General features: G+C 45.4%; 1 protein-coding gene across 1 annotated transcript in view; it reads right to left on the bottom strand.

Annotated features, from left to right (window-relative positions):
* cacna2d2a (calcium channel, voltage-dependent, alpha 2/delta subunit 2a) overlaps positions 1-21,516 on the bottom strand; it is a gene marked incomplete at its 5' end in the record, with an annotated part of 134,713 nt that overhangs the window by 12,870 nt on the left and 100,327 nt on the right. Inside the window, 9 exons of the mRNA XM_080000311.1 lie at positions 121-210; positions 4,929-4,978; positions 6,766-6,844; positions 7,778-7,888; positions 8,801-8,962; positions 10,528-10,627; positions 11,011-11,061; positions 19,482-19,539; positions 19,770-19,901. Coding sequence (XP_079856437.1) covers positions 121-210; positions 4,929-4,978; positions 6,766-6,844; positions 7,778-7,888; positions 8,801-8,962; positions 10,528-10,627; positions 11,011-11,061; positions 19,482-19,539; positions 19,770-19,901 — 833 coding nt within the window. The remainder of the gene's footprint in view (positions 1-120; positions 211-4,928; positions 4,979-6,765; positions 6,845-7,777; positions 7,889-8,800; positions 8,963-10,527; positions 10,628-11,010; positions 11,062-19,481; positions 19,540-19,769; positions 19,902-21,516) is intronic.

Here is a 21,516-nt window from a genome sequence, read left to right on the forward strand (position 1 = left end):
TACAAGTAACACCAAGTCACAGACACCTAAGGGGCTTTAGAAGGAACTACCATAATCATTTATATTGGTATCCATTTAGAAGAACCAAATAAATGAAACTATTGTCCCAGTGGGCCTTACCAGAGCGTCCTGGTAGACGTTGGTCCACTGGACCTGCTTGGCTTTGGATCCAGCCAGAACCATGGGACGGCCCAGGACGTCCAGATACTCCTGGAACACAGAAACACATGTTGGTACACACGCACAAACACAAACACAAACACAAACACAGCTCTTACTTTACGCTTCAATTTGTCTTTATCGCTCCATCACACCCTTCTCACGGGCACGCGCGCACTCTCACGCACACAAACACGACGACAAAAACACATCATCAAACCGACCCCAACTTTATGGCGCTTGTCATGTAAATGCGGTTAAAAGCGGGAGCTGGAAGAGCATCCTGTCGTTCATCCGTCATAAAACTAAAACACCCTGAACAGCCTTCCCTCCGTCACCACATAAAGCCGGCGGTGGCGGCGGCGGCGGCGGGCCTGGCCCCGCGCAGCCGTAAAGCCCCGCGGTCCTCAGCCACTCAAGGCCGTTTTTCATCATTATGAAGGAGCCATTAAAAACACATTAGGAGTGTCAATGGCATGCTGGCGTGCAAACAGGGCCTTTCTCCCGGTAGCTCCGCTGTCAAACCCCCAGGATGACGGAGAAATATCCCACAGCGCTCCCACACAGGGGTGAGGGGTTAAATCCACCGGTAATTCATCATATTCACTATAATTTCCTGTTATGGGCTCAGTCGATAGATTCCGATAGCAGAGATGTTTTTTTGTTTTTTTTCCCCCGTAATCACGTATTGATCCGTGTCATATTGGTGCCGGTGTGTAATTGGCAAAACCGCCGAACGCCTGACCTCCTGACATTGGAAGCAAACACACAGTTAGGAGGAGAAAGAACCCCGCAGCGCCGTTTTCACAACATCTTCCCGTGCCTGTCAAAGAGGGGACTGATTGCACTGTCGGCCGCCGGTGCTTCGTGTTTGTTGTTGGAAGCTGTAAATAATTCAATGATTTAACAAAAACCTACGTCGGGGCTCCTCGGCATTCTTATTTGAGCGGTCGAAACAGGGCACCGCGCCGCTTCCCGTCTTTAATTGAACCACCGGACTAACTATCAGATTGCGCGAGGAAGCGTCCGTTTTCACTTGAACCGACTCGAATGTTAAATACGTGTGATGCATTTTGATCAGTTTTATGGTAACAAATTTTTTGACCCCTGCCGCAACCTTTTGTGTAGCATTTTTCCGCACACAAAGGGGGGCGTGCTGCGTGACCACACGGCTATTCCACTGTTATGCTTTTGACCCTTTGTTATTCATCGCCGGCGCTCTGAGGTGCTGACAGGCGTAACCTATTCTATTATTAGCTCACTAAAAGTCTGGTTTAACGCGCCACAGGGAGATATTCCATCAGGACAATGACAGCCAGACCTTTTCACGGGATATAGGGGGAAATTTTCCGCCTGACTAGAACAATCTTCGGAACACGAGAGCCAACGACCGGCGCTCCGGCGTGCGGCCGACGCAAACCGGCGAGAGCAGAGAGGACTCTTGGGCCGATACCGGTGGTTCCTCGGTGGGCTTCGTAAACTGTCCGGGTGTAATATCGGTAATATTTCTCCCCGGGTTCGGTAACGGCTTTAATTTGCAGAAAATAATTCAATCTCTCTTTTAAAGGATGAGCAGCGAGGCCTTTGCCCGGCCAGTGAAGCGTTTCACTGAGAAAACATTATGGCGGAGGCGCTGCCCGCTGAATGCAGGAGGTGGTGGCCACCGAGCAGACACAGTGGATAAAACCATCACGACTCACTGCCACAGCAACACACACTAAAGGGTTGTTATTTATCCCCTTCTGGCTTTGGAAACTCATCGTGGGCTTCCAAAACTAATGTATGAATGAGGCGGTGAATGAGGAATGAGAGCTGATATATATATATATATATATTTATGCAAATATATATCTATCTGTCTGTCTGTCTGTCTGTCTGTCTGTCTATCTATCTATCTATCTATCTATCTATCTATCTATCTATCTATCTATCTATCTATCTATCTATCTATCTATCTATCTATCTGTCTGTCTGTCTGTCTGTCTGTCTGTCTATCTATCTGTCTGTCTGTCTGTCTATCTATATATCTGTCTGTCTGCCTGTCTGTCTGTCTGCCTGTCCATCTGTCTATCTATTTTTCCATCCATCTATCTATCTATCTATCCATCTATCTATCTATCTATCTATCTATCTATCTATCTATCTATCTATCTATCTATCTATCTATCTATCTATCTATCTATCTATCTATCTATCTATCTATCTATCTATCTATCTATCTATCTATCTATCTATCTATTTATCTATCTATCTATCTATCTATCTATCTATCTATCTATCTATCTATCTATCTATCTATCTATCTATCTATCTATCTATCTATCTATCTATCTATCTATCTATCTATCTATCTATCTATCTATCTATCTATCTATCTATCTATCTGTCTGTCTGTCTGTCTGTCTATTTATCTATCTGTCTATCTATCTATCTATCCGTCTGCCTGTCTATTTATCTGTCTGTCTGTCTATCTATCTATCTATCTATCTATCTATCTATCTATCTATCTATCTATCTATCTATCTATCTATCTATCTATCTATCTATCTATCTATCTATCTATCTATCTATCTATCTATCTATTTATCTATCTATCTATCTATCTATCTATCTATCTATCTATCTATCTATCTATCTATCTATCTATCTATCTATCTATCTATCTATCTATCTATCTATCTATCTATCTATCTATCTATCTGTCTGTCTGTCTGTCTGTCTATTTATCTATCTGTCTATCTATCTATCTATCTATCTATCTATCTATCTATCTATCTATCTATCTATCTATCTATCTATCTATCTATCTATCTATCTATCTATCTATCTATCTATCTATCTATCTATCTATCTATCTATCTATCTATCTATCTATCTGTCTGTCTGTCTGTCTATTTATCTATCTATCTATCTATCTATCTATCTATCTATCTATCTATCTATCTATCTATCTATCTATCTATCTATCTATCTATCTATCTATCTATCTATCTATCTATCTATCTGTCTGTCTGTCTGTCTGTCTGTCTGTCTATTTATCTATCTATCTATCTATCTATCTATCTATCTATCTATCTATCTATCTATCTATCTATCTATCTATCTATCTATCTATCTATCTATCTATCTATCTATCTATCTATCTATCTATCTATCTATCTATCTATCTATCTATCTATCTATCTATCTATCTATCTATCTGTCTGTCTGTCTGTCTGTCTGTCTGTCTGTCTATCTATCTATCTATCTATCTATCTATCTATCTATCTATCTATCTATCTATCTATCTATCTATCTATATATCTATCGGTCTGTCTGTCTGTCTGTCTGTCTGTCTTTCTGTCTGTCTGTCTGTCTGTCTATCTATCTATGTTCTGTGTGTCTTTTAATGCTAAAGAGCAGAGCACAGTTAAATATCACGACACCCAGATGTGGTCACCTACAAAGAACCTACTAGAGTAACTGACAGGTGAGAGAATATAAATATGCCACAGTTAATGGAAGCTGAAGCCGAAGGTCTATTCTGGGGCCTCAGTGGGACGGGGGGGACCTCTCACTCCCTACAGCAACTTAGTCAATTTCTACAGCTGGAATGAGGTTATCCCAAGGGGCCGAGGAAGCTGGTAGCACCTCAAGCGAAAAGAGAGATGGCAGGGCCTTCTGTGCACCAAATGCCCGAGGTGTGTGTGTGTGTGTGTGTGTGTGTGTGTGTGTGTGTGTGTGTGTGTGTGTGTGTGTGTGCGCGTGCCTGTGTGTGCGTGTGTGTGTGTGCATGCGTGCTTACGTGTGTATGCGTGTGTGAAAAAGATAGAGAGAGAGGGAGGGGGAGTGAAAGAGAGGAAGAGAGAGCGAGGCGTGGTCTGAGAGAGAGATGTACCGATGAGGGGGAAGATTAGGCCGAGCTCCTGGAAGGATTCTGGGTGATAGAGTGGAACAGCATTTTTAATCTCTGCATCTAAAGTTATCTCACACTCCTTCTAAAGCTATCCGGCCTGAACTCTACCCGCCCCTTTGTCAGGGGATATTTAAAGAAGCATCTACGGCGACGGAGTGGGAATAAACTTAGAACACGAACCGAAATGAACCCGGGACACAATAAAAGAGGCGTCCTGAAAAGAGAGAGTGGAAAATAGAATTTTCAATTGTCAAACTGCATCTGCGATATCAAAGTTGAGTGCTGAATACTAGGGAGACGGTTACAACCGTCGGAAATCACGGCTCAAAAACAGCTCCTTCTCAGGACCGCGTGGGTCCGGACATGAAAGGGAAGAGCTCATGGGTCCGTGTCGCGTTGCAACAATACACTTATTTTAGGAATTGGTCATAGTTGCAGTACTTACAGGGGCTCGCAAATCACTCAGACATAGAGGTTGGAGAGGTGATGTGGGAAAGTCCAGTATGGACGCCGAAGCCAAAAGTATCATCTCATGTACGTTGGTGAAGCTCTCCAGGGACAAAATAACCCTATGATGTACTGTAACATTTTAATATCACGGTATTATCCTTTGGAAACATATTCATGGTCTTATCACTGGATCTACATCCTGGAACAACGCAAAGATCGGTGTGCCGCGCAAGCGAGCCGCACGCTGGTTTGATAAACTCGGCGGTTGGGGAACGCTCCGACAGGATTGAAATCAGCCTCCACCTTCAAATCCTGTTGTTTTCTCGGGGGACTAATGAACAAAAAAATAATACAAAAGCAGCTTAATGAGAATTGCTTCTATTTGCCAGGCCTTAAATGGAGGCACCCCTGCCTTTTATCTTACCTGGGTGTTGATTCTAATGGCGCCAATCGATGGGATTTCAAAGTAGTAACCTGGAATTGAAAGAACGGGTGAAAGAATTAGTACCGTTCAACGAGACCGCCAAAAAGCGAGAGGCCCAGCCGCCTCGCTTTGTACGGACAGATGTTCAACCGTTAATGAGTTAAACAAGCGTGCTATACCGACAAAAGTGGTCCATCTGTCAGGCTAAACCTCATCGGCACGTACAGCCGCGCTGGGATGTCGGCGGGAACGCGAGAAAGGGCCGGGCCTCGCGGTCGCTGACCCCCCACGCTCATCATTGTACGGCGGGATGTAAATGCGGAGGCTCATTGGGAATGCGGAGCCCCGGGCGCGTCTGCCGATTAGGGATGGAGAGTGACCGACTGGGTCAATAACAGCCAGCGCTCCCCAAGTTATTAAAGCCAAGAGTGTTTATACAAAGAGCTGTGAAATGGAGACAGCGCCCATAGAATGTTAAGAGGGCGAGATGACTCTCATTACTTTGATACATTGTGCACTTTGCCAAACTGGTTTGTGCTGTGATGCGCACACACACACACACACACAAACACACACACACACACACACACACACACACACACACACACACACACACACACACACACACACACACACACACACACACACACACACACACACACACACACACACACACACATAAACATGAAGAACAAAGAACACAAGCAAACGAACGCACACACACACAGATCTGTCTATAAAGCACTAACATGTGTGTGTGTGCGTGTGTGTGTGTGTGCGTGTCCACACACGTGTCTCTTATTTGCTGTGTAAATGTCACGGGGCTGTGGCTCGTTGGGGGTGTCAGTGAACCGCCGCTGTCTTCCGTGTGATACCACGGAGCTAAGTGTCGAAGATGCCGCGGACGGCTCCACAGAGGCCCCAGCGCTTTAACACCGCTGCCTCGTGTCGGCGCAGACATCGCTTAACGCGGTTATCGTTACAGCGGCGAGCGCGGAGGCGTGATCCCGGACGTGGCCGGGTCATGGCCCTGCGTTCAGGCTCCTCCTGCTGATTAATATCGACCTCTGGGTAGGTACGTTCCACCGACTCGCTCTGATGGCTATGAATCAGCTGGAACACACACCTCCAGCCCCACTAGAGGAGAACAGGTTCTTCGGTGGTAGTTTTATACTGGAATCCAGTGGCGGATGAAGTACTCAGACCTTTGACTTGTGTACTTAAAGTACACACGCTCTGACGCAAAGAGTCTTGAAAAAGTCAAAGTACCAGTCTACTTAAGTAAAAGTATATAAGGACTCTTAAGTGTATATAAATATTAAAAGTAAAAGTACTTGTCATATCCTGTACCCTGATATAACGGAGCCTATGATGGATCTAATGATATGCAATCCAACTTCAGCACATTGAGAGATCCAGTCCCTGATTAAAAAAATTAAAAACTGAAGCATGAAATATAGAAGACTAAAAAGTATACAGTAGATATTTGCTGTGAAATTTAGTCGCGTAAAAGATGAAAGTGAATATAATGAAGGAAGTACATATACTTGAAAACTGTACTTAAGTACCTTAACATAGCGATGGTACTTTGTTATATTCTGCCTCTGCGGTGATCAAACACCCTCTTGTTTGCGGATGTTCCCTGATTGTCTGTTACTAAAACGGTCCGTGCACTATTTTGTTGTACGTGCCTTCCTCGCACGCACAGCACAACACTTCAGGGAGGCGGAAAATGTTATTTATTTATCCCCCCCCCCGGTCAGATGACTCGTCCGTTTATATTTATTTTGCCTTTTGCCGTGCGCGGGTGCCGCGGCATCACCGTCGGAATCGTCACCTTTATTTGCACAGGCGATCCACTGCAGCGGGGTCACGTCGTAGTTATGCTGGCCGACGGAGAAGGTGAACACACGGACCTGGAGGAGGAGGAGGAGGGAAAGAAAGGCAGAGGGTGAGGGATTCCGGGCGACCTTCCTCGGAGAGCGCCTTTGAAGCGAAACAATACCCGACAAACCTCCATCTGGTTTGGTAATGAGCTCGCTGTTGTGTGACAATAATGGACAAATCCTAAATATCCAGCTAATACGGACACGAGGGCTTGTTCCCCCGGTCGGCTTATACGCCAGTCTAGCGCACGGGCAGAACGACAGAGTTGTCATACCGAAGATTACCCCTACATGACAGCAGCCGTCACGAGGGGACCGGCTGGTAATGCAGATGACAGTAAATATCAAACAGAGCTGCAACATGGGGGGGCGGTGACATAATGAAGAAAAGAAAAAAAAAAAAAAATGAATGGAAGAAAGAAAGTGGAACGGAGGAAACAAAGTGAGCTGACAGAATGGTCGAATTACCAGCAGGGAATAAGTCATCGGAATGGAAAAGAGGGAACAAGAGCGTGAGCCAGAAAGAACGATAGCTTATATCCATAAAAAAATAAAGTAAAAAAAAAAAACGTTCACCTAAAAAAAACAAAAAAAAAACAAACAAAAAAACCCCAAAAACGGGAAACGCAACGTAAACGCCGCCAAAGACGGAGGAGAAAGAAAAAGAAAAAAAAAGCCCGGACGGGGAGCCCGGACGTCTTGGCGCACATTTGGAGAGCTGGCATGTCTGACAGCCTCAACAATGGCTTCTGTTTAGCGAGACGCTGTCAGCACAACGCCGTGGCAGAACGGGCAAAGAGGGACGACACACAGAGAGAAAGAGAGAGAGAGAGAGACAAGAGTGACAGAGCGAGAGAGGGAGGGAAAGGTAACGTGTGGATGGTAATGTATATGGGTTTTTCAGAGCGAGTGGATGAATAATTGCCTGGCGGGGAGTGGGGGTAGGGGGGGGGGGGCACTGACCGTTTTGTTGGGCCAGTTATACTTCTCGAAGATGTCCTGCGCCCGATCCTCCCCTCCGTCCGTAAACATCATTATCATCTTATTGCAGTTGGCCCTCGGGGCGCTGCTCTCCTGTGGGAACAGAGAGGGGGGGGGGGAGGCGTCTGGAGGTGGTGTTTTATGTCAGCGTCCTCACAACCGTGTCGGGGGGGGGGGGCGGACGCTTATTTCCGGAATTTAAAAACGGAATTCCAGAGATTCCTCGTTCACCTTGAAGACAACAAAAAAGCCGCTTTTTTGACGCCGGCGGTTTGCCGCTTTTCTGACGCCGGCGGAGAAGGTCAGGGTGCGGGGATGTGTTTAGGATGGAGATAAGCCAAGTGTATCAAGGCGGTATCTATCTTATTACGTCCCACCGTGGATTACTTCACGTCCAACAAAGCAATTCACCGTTCGTTCCGTTTTTTTTATTAAACGGTTTCGCAATTGCATGTTAGGAGCCAGACATTAGTTCAGGGTGTTGGGATTCGGTATGTGTCGTGCCTTTGTCTTTCCCTCCGTCCACTCCACCCCCCAACCCCCCGTTCTCTCTGCCCGACAGCTGCTGATATGCAACCCAGCGGCACGTCACTCTGACAAGATTCTAATAAAGATAAATAATATTGCCACAGTTACACGTTTTTATTGTGCTTCTGCTACCAATCATGGCAGAGAGTCTGCCGCAGACGCCGATTAAAAGGGCCATTTTATTTCTCATTCTGCGAGGGGGGCAGGGGGGCGGACGGCGCCTGGCGCCGTGCCTCCGAGCCCCACCAGAGGAATATAAAGTGTCTCTGGCTGATCTCCTCTGGGCTCCGTTCATCAATCATCCCATCAGAGTCCATTAGGGCGGCAGCCTTCAACCAAACACAGGAGCATACGGCGCTGAGGCAGCACCTGGGTCGCGAGCACGCGGACGCCTGTCGTCTACCCCCCGCACCGCCGTCCCGGCTTCCCCCCGCCCCGACACGGGGGGAAGCCGGGGTCGGGGGGTTCGGGTCTTACGTTGAGAAGCTGTTCGAAGGCAAAGGTGAAGCCGGACTTGTAGTCCGTCGTCCCTTTGGCTTGCATGTGCATCACGGCCTCTTTGAAGATCTTCTTGTTGCGGACGTTGGCTTGAACCAAGGTCTTGAAGCACTGCACGAGGGCGTCGGCCTTCTCGCTGAACTGGAGAGGCAAACACACAAACAAAGGTAACAACTAACACAAGGTCCCCAATAAAGATACAATCCCATAAAAAAAGCTTCTTGTCGGTCATCGATATGTCATCGGTTTCCCTGCTTTTACTGCTTTGTTAGAAAATGTTTTGCAATATTTTTTATCGTTAATATTTTGTATGTTTTATGTCGCTCTTTTTTTGTCTCCTTTTCTGTATATTTTCGTCTCTCTGCGTCTGTTTGCTGAGATGGGGACGTGCACAGATGTGGGCCGTCCTTTGCCTCGCAGCCTGGCAGCGCGCGCGCTGGAAACGGCAACGCTGCACACGCCGAACAGGTGTAGCTCCGACGCCGAGTCCCAGCCAAGGTAATATCACCTGTCTCCTCTCATCCGCCAAATTAGCCTTAGAAAGTCTGGGTGTGTGTTCATCCGTCTCGTCCCATGAGCTTGTGTGCACCTTTAGTGTGTAGATTTGTAACATGTCTTCTAGTTATATGTTTGTGTGTTGTGCCAGTCAACATGTGAGAAATTGTGTTTTGGACAAATGTTTTGGACACAGCGTAAAATTTGAGGGCGGTATTTTTTTTCATTTTTCATGGTTTCACGCGGCTATTCATATTTTTTAGAGAAAGAAATGAAATAGAGGATGTAGTTCAGCATGTCTCTCATCATCTCCTTTCATGGAATGCCATGCATGTTATATCACATCTGCATGTTCTATTCACTACATTCCACACCAGTGGTTCTCTCCTCCTATGCAAGGAAAAGGATCAGTGGTTTTTTGGGCATCCCTGGTCTAAATCAACCCCTTATAAATGGCTAGAATGAAAACCAGTAGTCCCTCAGAACCACTGTTCTGCGCTATATTTTTTTTAATATTGCTATATATTGCAACAGTACGGTAGGTTGTGGAGGAGGGGAATGCAGATTACAGACATTGCAGAAGGTCAATGTAAAGGTTGCCAGACCTGCAACCAGTATTTGCAAATAAATCATGGCATGCCTCCGTACAGCTTAACTATTTAAAAGGGTTGGAAATCAGCAGTGTTCCCACCCAGATTACTACGCTAATTTTTTTTTTTTGCTTTTAGGGCTGGGATTTAGAGCCATACACTGACTAAGAGCAATGGATTATGGAGGATTACTGAAGGAAGTCTCCAAACAGGGGTACCAAGCCATTCTGTGTGTGTGTGTGTGTGTGTGTGTGTGTGTGTGTGTGGGTGTGCGTGCGTGCGTGCGTGTGTGCATTTGTGTATATGTCCGCAGCAGTTGTCTGTCCTATACTATTAGATAATCCAGCATTTCCCAAATAATTGGCCCTGACGGAATGTCAGACAGAGAGGGATGGACACAGAAGGGTCCTGTGTGCACAATAAGGCTGCAACAAATACAAATAATAAGAAAAATAAGACAATGGACCAGTGTTCATAGGGTAAGTTCATGTATCAGAATCACAAAATCACATTTTATATATATATATATATATATATATATATATATATATATATATATATATATATATATATATATGTGTGTTATAGGTAGCAATGCTTGATCCGCACGACACTACTCACACTGGCCACGTTTACGTAGTCGTCATCTGACAGAGTGTCCAGCATCTCCATCACCGATGTTTTCATCAGCTTCAGGGTGAGTCCACTCACACTCCCACTCCTGAACACAGAACCAACGGTCCACATCACTGGAGACGGCTGGGACGAGTGCCATCATGGGCAGACACCTCCCAAAGCAGACAACTCCTCATATGTACAGCTCCTACTCAGCCGCAATGAAGTACGTTCGAGGAGGAGCTTGTTAGAATGACGGCGGGCAGCCGAATGATTTAAAAAGTCACCGCAGACATGGCTACGCATTTCGATTCTCTGCAGGGACTGCGGAAAAAAATGGGATCAACAATGAACGGCGATTGAGTTCTGATGACAAATTCCTCACACCAACAGGTGGCACTGGTGGCCTTCGTTGTGAAAGGGACCTCCTCGCTCGAGAGGGCGAGAGGCACTGAGAGGATGACAGCGACTGAGGAGCAGGATACTCACACGTCCACAATGATGACCATGTCCTTTGGAGATGAAGCGCCTTGGATGTACCTGGGCAAAATCACACAGAGGAATTAGCTTTAAATTGTCCTGGTAATCTCTGCATAGGACAAATGCACCAAAAAAACGCAGCCAAAGCAACAATGAGCTGAGCCATGATAATACGGAGCTACCAAGGCTAAACCCACTTAAGCTACAAAACTAAAATGGCTTATGAGCTTATAAGAGTTAATAGGTTGTGCGGTGTATTTTCAGACTGGCTTCGGCTCAGCTGAAAATGCTTCGACGAGTCCCCTCACAATGCCAACTCAAAATAATTGCAAGTCATTGTAATTTCTATTTGACATTATAAGTGAATACGAGTGCACTCCTTGTGCTGTGGTGGTATCCATACCGTCTAAGCCGTTGAACACGCATTTGTTGTCGACTATAATATATGCATAAATATTGCAAAACACAGTTTTTGTGGTTGACCTGTGTCCACACGAATGCCGTCTGAGAATAAAAAAATTATCTTCTTCCCTTTGATAAATGATCAGTTGCTGATCAAATACATTATTTAAATGGGTGTTTCCTTTGTCATTGGAAGACACAAGCTGCTTAAGACCATTTGTCTTCTACTGAAATTAGGCTGCTCTGGGTGCGTCCGACTGAACTCCGGGGCTCAACAAGTGGTTTGCTGGAAGGGGCACAGACACAATGTCTGTCCACGGTTGATAGAGGATGACATATAGAAGGAAAATCAAAAATGTTCTCATTCTGTTCCAGCAGCAATTAAATTCACATTTACGCTTGTAACAAAACAAACTGAGATTGATGGACATTACAGACTTTTTGGTTATACATCCGGGTTTGACATTTTGAGCGAGCCGGCAAACAGTTAGCAGCCGTCAAAGGCAGCGGCAGAGTAATCATCTTGGGGTCTCTTCCTGCTGATTATCAGCCGTTCCGCTGAGTGTGGAGAGGAGCCAGCTGCCTGTGAGCCACGGAAGCTCTTTTCTCAAGCCTGGCCAAGGCGATACGGAGGCAGGGGAACTGCGCCTCGGTCGGCTTCACAGCCACCTTCTTGAGTCCCGAGGCTTTCTCGTTGGCAGGCGCCCACTCCGACTGGCGGTGCGACCCCTGACCCCCTGCTCCCGTAATGTGCCACTAGACATCGCCGCGGCCGGCCGAATCCCTGTCTCGAACCCAACCCACGGGGGGCCCCCGCTTGAAAGCCTCAGATGGAGCATTGGCTTGCCACCAGCGTCGCCTCGCAAGATGCTGCTTAACTGAGCATGCCCAGTGTGGGCGAAGGAAGAGTGTGCACGAGGGGAGTAAGAATCCAATTATTTTCGATAATAATAAAGGATGCCAAATCAAAGGTATAACTTCCACAGCTCTCCACCACTGTGTGGCATATGAAATCAGGTCAGGAACCATGCGTATTGGCATGACTATTATCAATTTAATTACTGGAATCCTAATTTGAGGGAGCGAGGTGGAGAGAGAGAGAGAGAGAGAGGGAGGGAGGGACCGGGGACTCCACACAGTGATGACTTCATTCTGTTGAGTCAATGAGCTTTTCAAAGTGGTCATCGATGCAGGGCAGGAACTCAGTCAGAATGTGGCCCACGTTCCCCGGTCCCTCGGGCCCACTGACGGAAAGGCCCCGTCTGCAGATTGAAGGAGGGTCATTTGGCAACGACCCACGCCTGAAGACCAACTGGAGGATTTCATTAACTTCTCCAGACAGTCTATTTCAAATAGAGGAGAATGGCGCTTTAATGGGACTCGTGAGTTATTTTGAAGGAAGTGAATGTTAATCATATGGCAATGCAGACATCTATTACTGAGTCATTATGGGTCGTCTTCATCTGCGACAGTCATATCGCGCGGCGGAATGCTAAGCTGGCCTTCGCCCTCTAAATATCTGCAGGAAAAAACATCGCTTTCGGTGCGACAACTCCTCTCAGAGTGTAGAAGAGGTGGTTGATAAACAGTAATAGGAATTCATGGGAAATGTGTGTGATGGACCGTGGACGAGATGGTAGCGGCACGGGATTGTCTTGGTAAATCAGGAGTGTTAGTTGTATCGTTGAAAGGTAAAGTTGTAGTTCTCCTCGATTCCAAATAAAGAACGTCGGCGCGGGGGGGGGGTGGGATGTGGTCGCACGTTCCGCCCTCCCGACAGATAAAGAATCATGGATTGCGGGTGATATTGCAGCATAATCCTCCACATTTTGACTCGTGGATCCAGATGTGTTGTTTCTGCATGGATTCCGGTCAGTAATTACCTCTCAGCTCCTGCCCACTGATGCCATTCTTTCCCTGTCATTACCCAGTCTCCGGCGTGCCAGGGCCAGGTGACGAGCAGATGGGCCTGGCCGGTCTGAACCCCCGACCCATTCCTTCCTATCCCAGCGCCCTTAACAGTCAGAGGGTTTCGACAGGAGCACACCAGCCCACGGCGCCGGCACTGTACACAGACAGCCTTGTTTGTCTTGTCTGGTTAGAGAGCCTGGGATATTTAGCATCTTGGATTCGGCTCATTGAAACTAAAAGGGTGGATGGGCTCATTACGTGAAGATAAACTAGCATTAGCACAAACAAAGTACCCCCCCCCAAAAGCAGTCTGGACCATTGGCTCTCAGTTGCTGCACTGCGATGTCTGCTGAGTTACTGCTCTGAGAAAATATTTGAGATTTAGAGGAGCAAAGATAGCTGCTGCGCTCACTGCTGCAGCTGCAGATACTGTCTCAGGACTCTGTATTGACTCATTATTGACTAAGTCTCCCACAGTGCTGCAATCAATACTATTTGAATTCCAAAAGTCCAATCTTTGAATATTTTCAAAATGAATGCAAATGATGATCGATGCAATCTAACTTTGAGTTTTTTTATTTTTTCATTTTTTTATCCGTGCCTCAAATGAAAAGGAGGAAGACAAATTTGGCTAAAAGTACACCACTGACGCACACGTCAGAACTGGTGAAAATTTTAAAGTTCTGCAGTGACTAGACTCGGGCGGGGGTCAGCGGGCTCCTGCCCCCAAACGCAGGGCAGGTTTTGGATAAAGTGGTTTCGATGTTCACGAAATTCGGAGGGATCATTGCTCTCATCTTACAGTCATTACCATCAATTTGCTTTGCACTATTCAGTTTCACCCCCTGGCTTGGATTTGACTCAGACTGCATCAGCTTTGGTGTCGGATTTGACTCAGTCTTGACAAACTTAGAACTGAGTCACCGCCACAAAGACACCAACTGCAACCTTTTGAAATAGGATTACAACCAAAAACGACCAGAAATAGCTTTGCCTAGATGGAAAATAACTTATATAATATAATATAATTATAATTATATAATAACTAATCTCTGAAGATGCTCGGTTTAAATTCCATTGTGGAATATGAAATATCTTTTGAAAATAAAGCTTTTTTTATTACATGCCATAACTTCAACTGCTGTATATGAAACAAAAAATACAAAATATCCATTTAATCAACATTTAAACATGATAGATATATTTAGTAGTACTGACTCAAATACGTGAAAAAAAAAAGATCTTATGCATTGTCCATCAAATATTGCTTTACCAATGAGAGTGGGTATGGTAGGGATCACCATTTTATCAAAAAATCTCAGAACAATCAGCCAGGACCAGAAGCTTGCGAGGAGCTAAGTTAAAGGCACACTTGTGTCGACATCTTTTGGAGAAGGAGCGATATATAAAATATCAAAACATTCTGAATTTCTTTGCTGAGCACGGAGTGTTTTATTGCCGTTCTGCATTGACATCGTAGTTAATGTTGCTTTAAATGACATAGATTAATTTGTGTGGGGAGCGTGAATGTGCTCTCCGCAGTAAGACAAAACAGGGTATGGCGGTAAATGGGAGTAGATTGAAATTGTTGAATCCCTTGCCTCCCGCCAGCCGTGCAAGTACGGCCGCTACCCAACAGCCCGCCCTCCTAAAGAAACGCATTACACAAGCAATGAACACAATGGTACATTCTGCATTGTGGTGATTGTATTTCTGTCCATTTGCAGCCGAGTCTCATTGGAATTCATGAAATAGTTTTATCATGGCACCGGTGCTGAAAAATCAATACATTAACTGTGTCGGGGGGGGGGGGGGGGGGGTGTTTATGCACCCTGACCCATTCCGCAGATTGTTGTGCTTTACGTTTGAATCGGCGGAATTATCTACAACCTACATTTCAGATATACATGGCGATACAGCACTGTACATTAAGTGGCTTTGGTTCATATCATCAGGGTGTGTGTACAGGCAAGACTTAATGTATGTTTGCAGTGCTGTTGCCTGGCGTGATAGCGAGTGCATGCATTCCTCAACTTGCTCGGTTGTGGACATACAGTACGTCCTATGAGTGGGATGTTTGCTCTTTGCTCTTTATGTGTGGGAGCGCTCCACGTTTATTTCCGTTTTATCAACATGCAGGAACTGATATGAGGCGATGATATAGAAATATGAATGCCCATAGGATGCTGGGCTTTGTCTGTGTGTGTGTGTGTGTGTGTGTGTGTGTGTGTGTGTGTGTGTGTGTATGTGGGCCTGTGTGTCTGTGTGGGTTTATGACTGGATTTATGTTGTTGTTGTGTTGATGGCCTTATTATTTTATGGACCGCTGCTCTCTTGGTGCTCCTCCGAATGTGGCAGCCGAATAAAGATTAAATTAAGATAAAAAAATATAGGAGAATGGAGCCCAAAGAGCTTGGAGGAGAAAGAGATGTTGTCGACCTTTTTATTTCTTCCAGTTTCTGTTGATTATTGAAGGCGAGACCAAGATTCTTATTTCCATATTTTGGGTAGTGGCCAAGAGATCCAACATCTACAGTGAAATTCCAACAGGCCCAGGACAAAAGTTATGTGCAGCCATTCCCTGCATTTGTTATTCTTTTTTCCCTGCAAAAATACAAAAATTTAGTATAATATTTATTTCTTTTTATATGCATTAAACCTGTTTTCTTTAAATTATTATTATTATTATTATTATTATTATTATTATTATTATTATTGTTATTCCCAATAATCTGAGAATTGTTTTGTTTTTATCTCAATATCAATCCTGTAATTGGATAACTCTCCTCCTGTATTTCACTCCTCAAGGTCATTGTTTGGCAGCCTCAGTACAGGTGGGTTGGGGGGAAAGACACAAGGTTAAAAGACAAAAATACACCATCTAGTTTAGAGAATGGTATTTTTGGGGGCAGCCTCGGCACCCAGGACTGTCCAGCAGCCATAAGACAGTATTTACTGAGAAGGCAGATTGACTTCTCTGAGAAATCAATATGTGATCCAGCCGGCGAGCTGTGGTGAACCTGGTAGGTAATCGGATCATTGGCGAGGCTTGGCTAACAGGACCCCATGCCTGTGTCTCTTTATTTCCCTCCTGTCCGGCTCTCGCCTCTCTCCCGTCTCGCTCTCTCGCCTCCCCCCCTCTCCCCCGTCTCCCCCTCAGCCCCGTCTTGCCCCTCTCCCCTGCCTCGCCCTCTCGCCCTCCGTCCCCTGCCTCGCCTCGTTCTTCCCCCCTCTGCTTCACATCCTCTGATAACACGAACAGACACTATAATGGACAAATGTTAATAATTAATGTCACAGCAATTGGAGACAATTAAGTGTGTTGACTGGACCATTAATTTTCCCCGGGGGCCACGCGCTGGGGGGGAGGGGGCACGCCATCTGTAGAGGCAGGCAGCACACGGAACTCCAACCCCTCGGCCCCCTCAGAGGTGGGCAGGAGAAGCCCGGGTTCAGGTCAGCCGCAGAGCCATCCATCCCCGGGAAGAGAGCTCTATTTCTCTGCAAAGTCCTCCCTCAGCGTTCTCCATGGAAACACACAACATGCGGTCTGTGTCGGTGCCACGGGACCGACACCGGTGACTCACGGTTTGGATTTCTTGAGTGTTTTTTCCGGAGTTATTCTTCCGGCCTGTGCCAAATGAGTGGAACGAGACGTGTTTTGGTCCGGTGTGCCGGCAATTATAAAGACTAGTGTCGCCGTGATATTTTTATTTTTTTATTATTGACAGGTACTGTTAGTCACCGACAGCCTGAACGCACAGCGTGACCCCGCCTTTCCCAGCTCATCAGCTGTTTGCCATCAGCCGACCACTCCAAGAGTGTCAGCCGTGAAGACAGCACGTTAGGCTGTAACCGCACGCGCTTGACCTAAAACACTGTGGCACTCCTCGTCACAGCCCCGCCAATCAGAACGCCGGGGCCCAGGTTGCTAAGCAACAAGCCAATGGAAAAGGACGGATGGCCCGACAGGAGGAAGGGAAAGGTGGAAGTTACTTTGGAGGGGAAAAAACAAAAACTGTTGACCAGAGGTGCCGCAAAAATATACATCCCTTCCTTCCTGCGCCTGACCCTGTCATACCTCCACTGCCCTCTGATTCTGTCTGTCAATGGTTCTACACCGTGCTCTTTCCCTCCACCCTTCTGTCTCCGGCGAACATCACAACGGGCGTTAGGGAAATCAAATTCAGAAATCAGCTGTTGATAATAAAACTAAATAAGACAAACTCCTTGTTTCCACATCTCCCCCCCCCCCTCCGAACCGGCAGGAAACCCTTAAGTAATCATATTTTGCCAAGGGCCCTTCGACGGAGGGAGAGACAGGTTTTTCCAGGTTTCCAGCTTTAATGCGTTGCCCCATATGACAGCGCTGCTCCCTTAATTAAATTGTCAGGGAAGCACATCGTTAAGCCTGGTGCTCAGGGACATGCGAGGTGTTGAGTTTACCAATGTTTTCTCACGCCTCTTAACCTCTGTTTAACCCACAAGCGAACCCAGTGCATTCAGATCAGCAGAAACTAGACATGACGTAACAGCATTGTGCTCAAATTTTTGTGGCATTTCAAAGGCAGGCGAGTCCTCTCTAGCTGTAAAAAAATAACTTTTTTTTTTTTTTATCCCTGTGTGTCTCTGCTCATTCCCCTCACGCCGCGGCCTGACCGAACCTGAAGCGGCCAGTCAGGCGGAGCCGGGACGAGGAGGTCAGCTCTCGTCAACCTGGCCGTCATGATTATGTCCAGAGCGGTTCAATAACTGGGAAACTCGCAGGGGCCCGTTTACAAAGCCGATGTGACAGCGGTGGGGAGCGTAAACATGGAAGGGAACGAAGGAAGGGAGGGAAGGAAGGACAGACGGGGAAGGAGGACAGTCGGACTAGCTGTGTCCGGACCTGGGCACCTGTCCGTATAGGGACCATCCTATACAGAAAAAAAAACATGGTCTGCCATCTTGTTTTGCCCTTGTTGCGAGAGACAATGTTGCTTTTTTTTTTATTGTCACTTACGAAGATAAATAAGGTTCAGGAAAATGTTTGTATTTGAAATTCAGAAAACAACGTGTTCTCTCTAGCTCCGAGGCAATGGAAGCAGCTGCTCCAGAAAAAGGAAAATAAAAAGAAACACAACATGAATACTAATGCGTGGCGAGATTTAGGATGCAATGCTTTTTTTGGGGGGGGGGGGGCTGTTTGTTGTGCTTATACTCATAAATCTTTGAAATGTGCAGAATAGTTGCCAAGCGTTCAATTTAGAAAATGTACCTTAAGTGTAATGGGCACTTTGCTCCTAATTTTAGAACTTTTATGTAATTGACATAAGTACCTTTTGCATAATATTTCCAACTAATTTAGTTCAAATGACGCCTAAGTGGAGAGAGATCTTTCTAGAGATACAAGTACACTTGCACAGTGGAAATGGGTGTTGTAGGTACTTGGTAACGTCATTTAAATTAATTATGATTCTTCTCCAACAGCTTACTTCAAATATGAATAACATCATTTGTACACGGAGGGCAAATGCCTCAAATATATTTGTATGATTGGTCCGTGTCTCACTGGTTAAAGCGATAACTCTGCCCTGGTTAAGGGATTTTGTCGTAGGGTAACTTCTCAGAATGATGAACCGACGCAATCTCTGCAATTTCCACGTTTTAATCTGAGAAAGTCTGTCATTTTTTATTGTTTATCAGATTGACTATGGCTTGTTCTCAATCTATTTATATCTCTATTCATATAGGCTTATAGGGCACCCTATTACTGCCCTTGTACCTTGCAAACCCGCAATTCCAATTGCATCTGGCTCCTAATCCTACATTTCAAAATGTCATCATTCAAACAAACCGACAAATTTACTTTTCCACTAAAACCAGCAGAAAGAAAATGTAAAACTCTTTGAAACGTGATGGATAGCAATGAGCACAAAAAGACAAAGGCTCATTCATTTCTAAACCACTACTGAGTGGTTCGATATATTTGACTCTCTTCAGTTAAATTCAAAATATTCACGATTCGTTTTAACCGGTATAGTAAAGTAATGAAACACGTAGAGGTACGCAGGTTCGACCGTTTCAACCGGGCAGGCAGGTTATCCAGCCGCCACTAAAGGCCATCTGAGGCGCCAAGGCGCATATTCTGTGAAGACAGGTTTTCCGATAATAACAGGGACACTCACCATGGTCTTCTGCGGACATCATAAAGGTCAATCTTATTGGGCGCTCTCCATGGGGTTGCTGTTAAAAAAAAAGATGGAAAGAAAAGGCCGAGCGCTGTTATGTGTAGGATACCAGAGAGACGGGATTATATCAAAGTAATAATAATTTCATCCTATCAAGGTTTGCCAGTAAAGCCATCTGATAAGAGATTGCCAATGTTCCGCCACCAGGAAGCTCTAGGGTCAATTTAGACCTTATCTAGCGCTGACTTATGAGGGCGGGTGTTGACTGGGTGCCCTGCGGCCTACCTGGGTAATATCTGGTCACTCCGGTGGCGCTGCCAAACACCTGCCAGCGCAGAGAGCTGTCGTCGCGACGGTTGTCAATGAAGACCCTCTCCAGCGCCTGGGTCCAGTTCAGCTCATTTAGGATCACCGGGGCTGCAGGCACGAGCACAAACACACACGCGCATGCAGGCACGCACGCACGCACACACACACACACACACACACACACACACACACACACACGTTGTTTGAGATAAAATTACATTATAATGTTGTTGGGAGCCGCTTGACATCACACAAGGTTTTCCAGTAACACACGCGTACCTCCCTTATCTCCCGTGACCTTGTACGCATGTGCACCCGCACTGAGCTGAGTACATCCCAATGTATGTATGTATGTATGTATGTATGTATGTATGTATGTATGCAGGTCTCCCAGCCGGAGGCAGCCATCTAGGAATGGAGGAGGGGGGGATCAGTCTAATCTGAATGATCTCCCAGAGCGGTGGAGGAATCTCAGATGACCTTGGAGGAGGTCTCGTGTCACTTACACCGCCTGCGTAGGCAGCACTTTATGGGCTCCTGAATGTATTTATATCTCTATCCATAAAGCCGTTACCTGAATACCTGCACAGAAGGAAAATACATATATTCCTGTTGATGTCTCCCATTGACTGTGTGGGTATTATATACTCATTTGTCATGGCTAGTCACTGGTGTGTGTGTGTTAAAAACTAAAGGTCACATATATATCTCCCAGGTCAGCCGTCTTTCTGTGAAATGGATTTGGAAGGGAGGTATTCATTGTCTAGTTCAGCCATTGCCAAACTTGACGGGGCACAATTTGAAAACTGAAAATCTTCAGCGGCTCCCACAAACCTTTAATCATGACTCTGATCGAGACATGAGACTAAGGTGAAGTATTTCCCTATATATTTTTTTACTTCATGAACAGAACAATTCTATGTGTACGTGGGCTCACGGCAACGAAGTGCAAATTAATAATCCATCCACATACAGGAAACAATTTGTAAAGCAACAAATGTAAAAATAGGGATAACAAAATTAGGTTGGATAATTGAAGAATAACACGTAATTAAAATACCATGGCTTTGTTTAATTTGTTCTGATTACCTTTTTAAATGTTAATATTTAATCATAAATATTTTATGGGAATTTAAAACTTAATTACAAAATTGAAAATTAAAAACTTTTTATTTATTCTTTGTAAATGACCTCTTGTGGCCCAGCTGCAGTGCCTTCATAGACCACCAGGGGGCCGTGGCCCACACTTTGGTAAACAATGGTCTAGTTATCCAGAACTGATTGTTATAAATATTTACACAATACAAATATTTAAAACAGCATTAACGCCCGTTTTATTTTCTACTTTTTCTATTTAATACACACAAAGAGACTAAAACTAAACTATAGAAACAATTTCAGTTTGTGTTAAATGGCGAAGCTGGAGTCGGAGGACGGGGCGTGCAATCAGAGGTTTAATAGCCACCTGATTAAAGAGGAAACAAGGCGAGGCGCTGAGCTGAGGAGAACTTCACTCGCTGCTCTGATTTAATTACTCGGCCAACCACGGCAAGATAAGCCTTTTCGAAGCGCCAAGTCCGACGTTTCTCCCGTCCTCGTTTGAATTTCACACAAATAAATGATCATTATCCACTTTTCCCATGATTTTCAATTACTGCTCCGATTCTCTGATGAGGTTAGAGGGCGAGGAGAAAGGAGCCCGATACACAAACCCTCTCACACA

This window comes from Zeus faber, assembly GCF_960531495.2.
Source record: "Zeus faber genome assembly, chromosome: 5".
Classification (NCBI taxonomy): domain Eukaryota; kingdom Metazoa; phylum Chordata; class Actinopteri; order Zeiformes; family Zeidae; genus Zeus; species Zeus faber.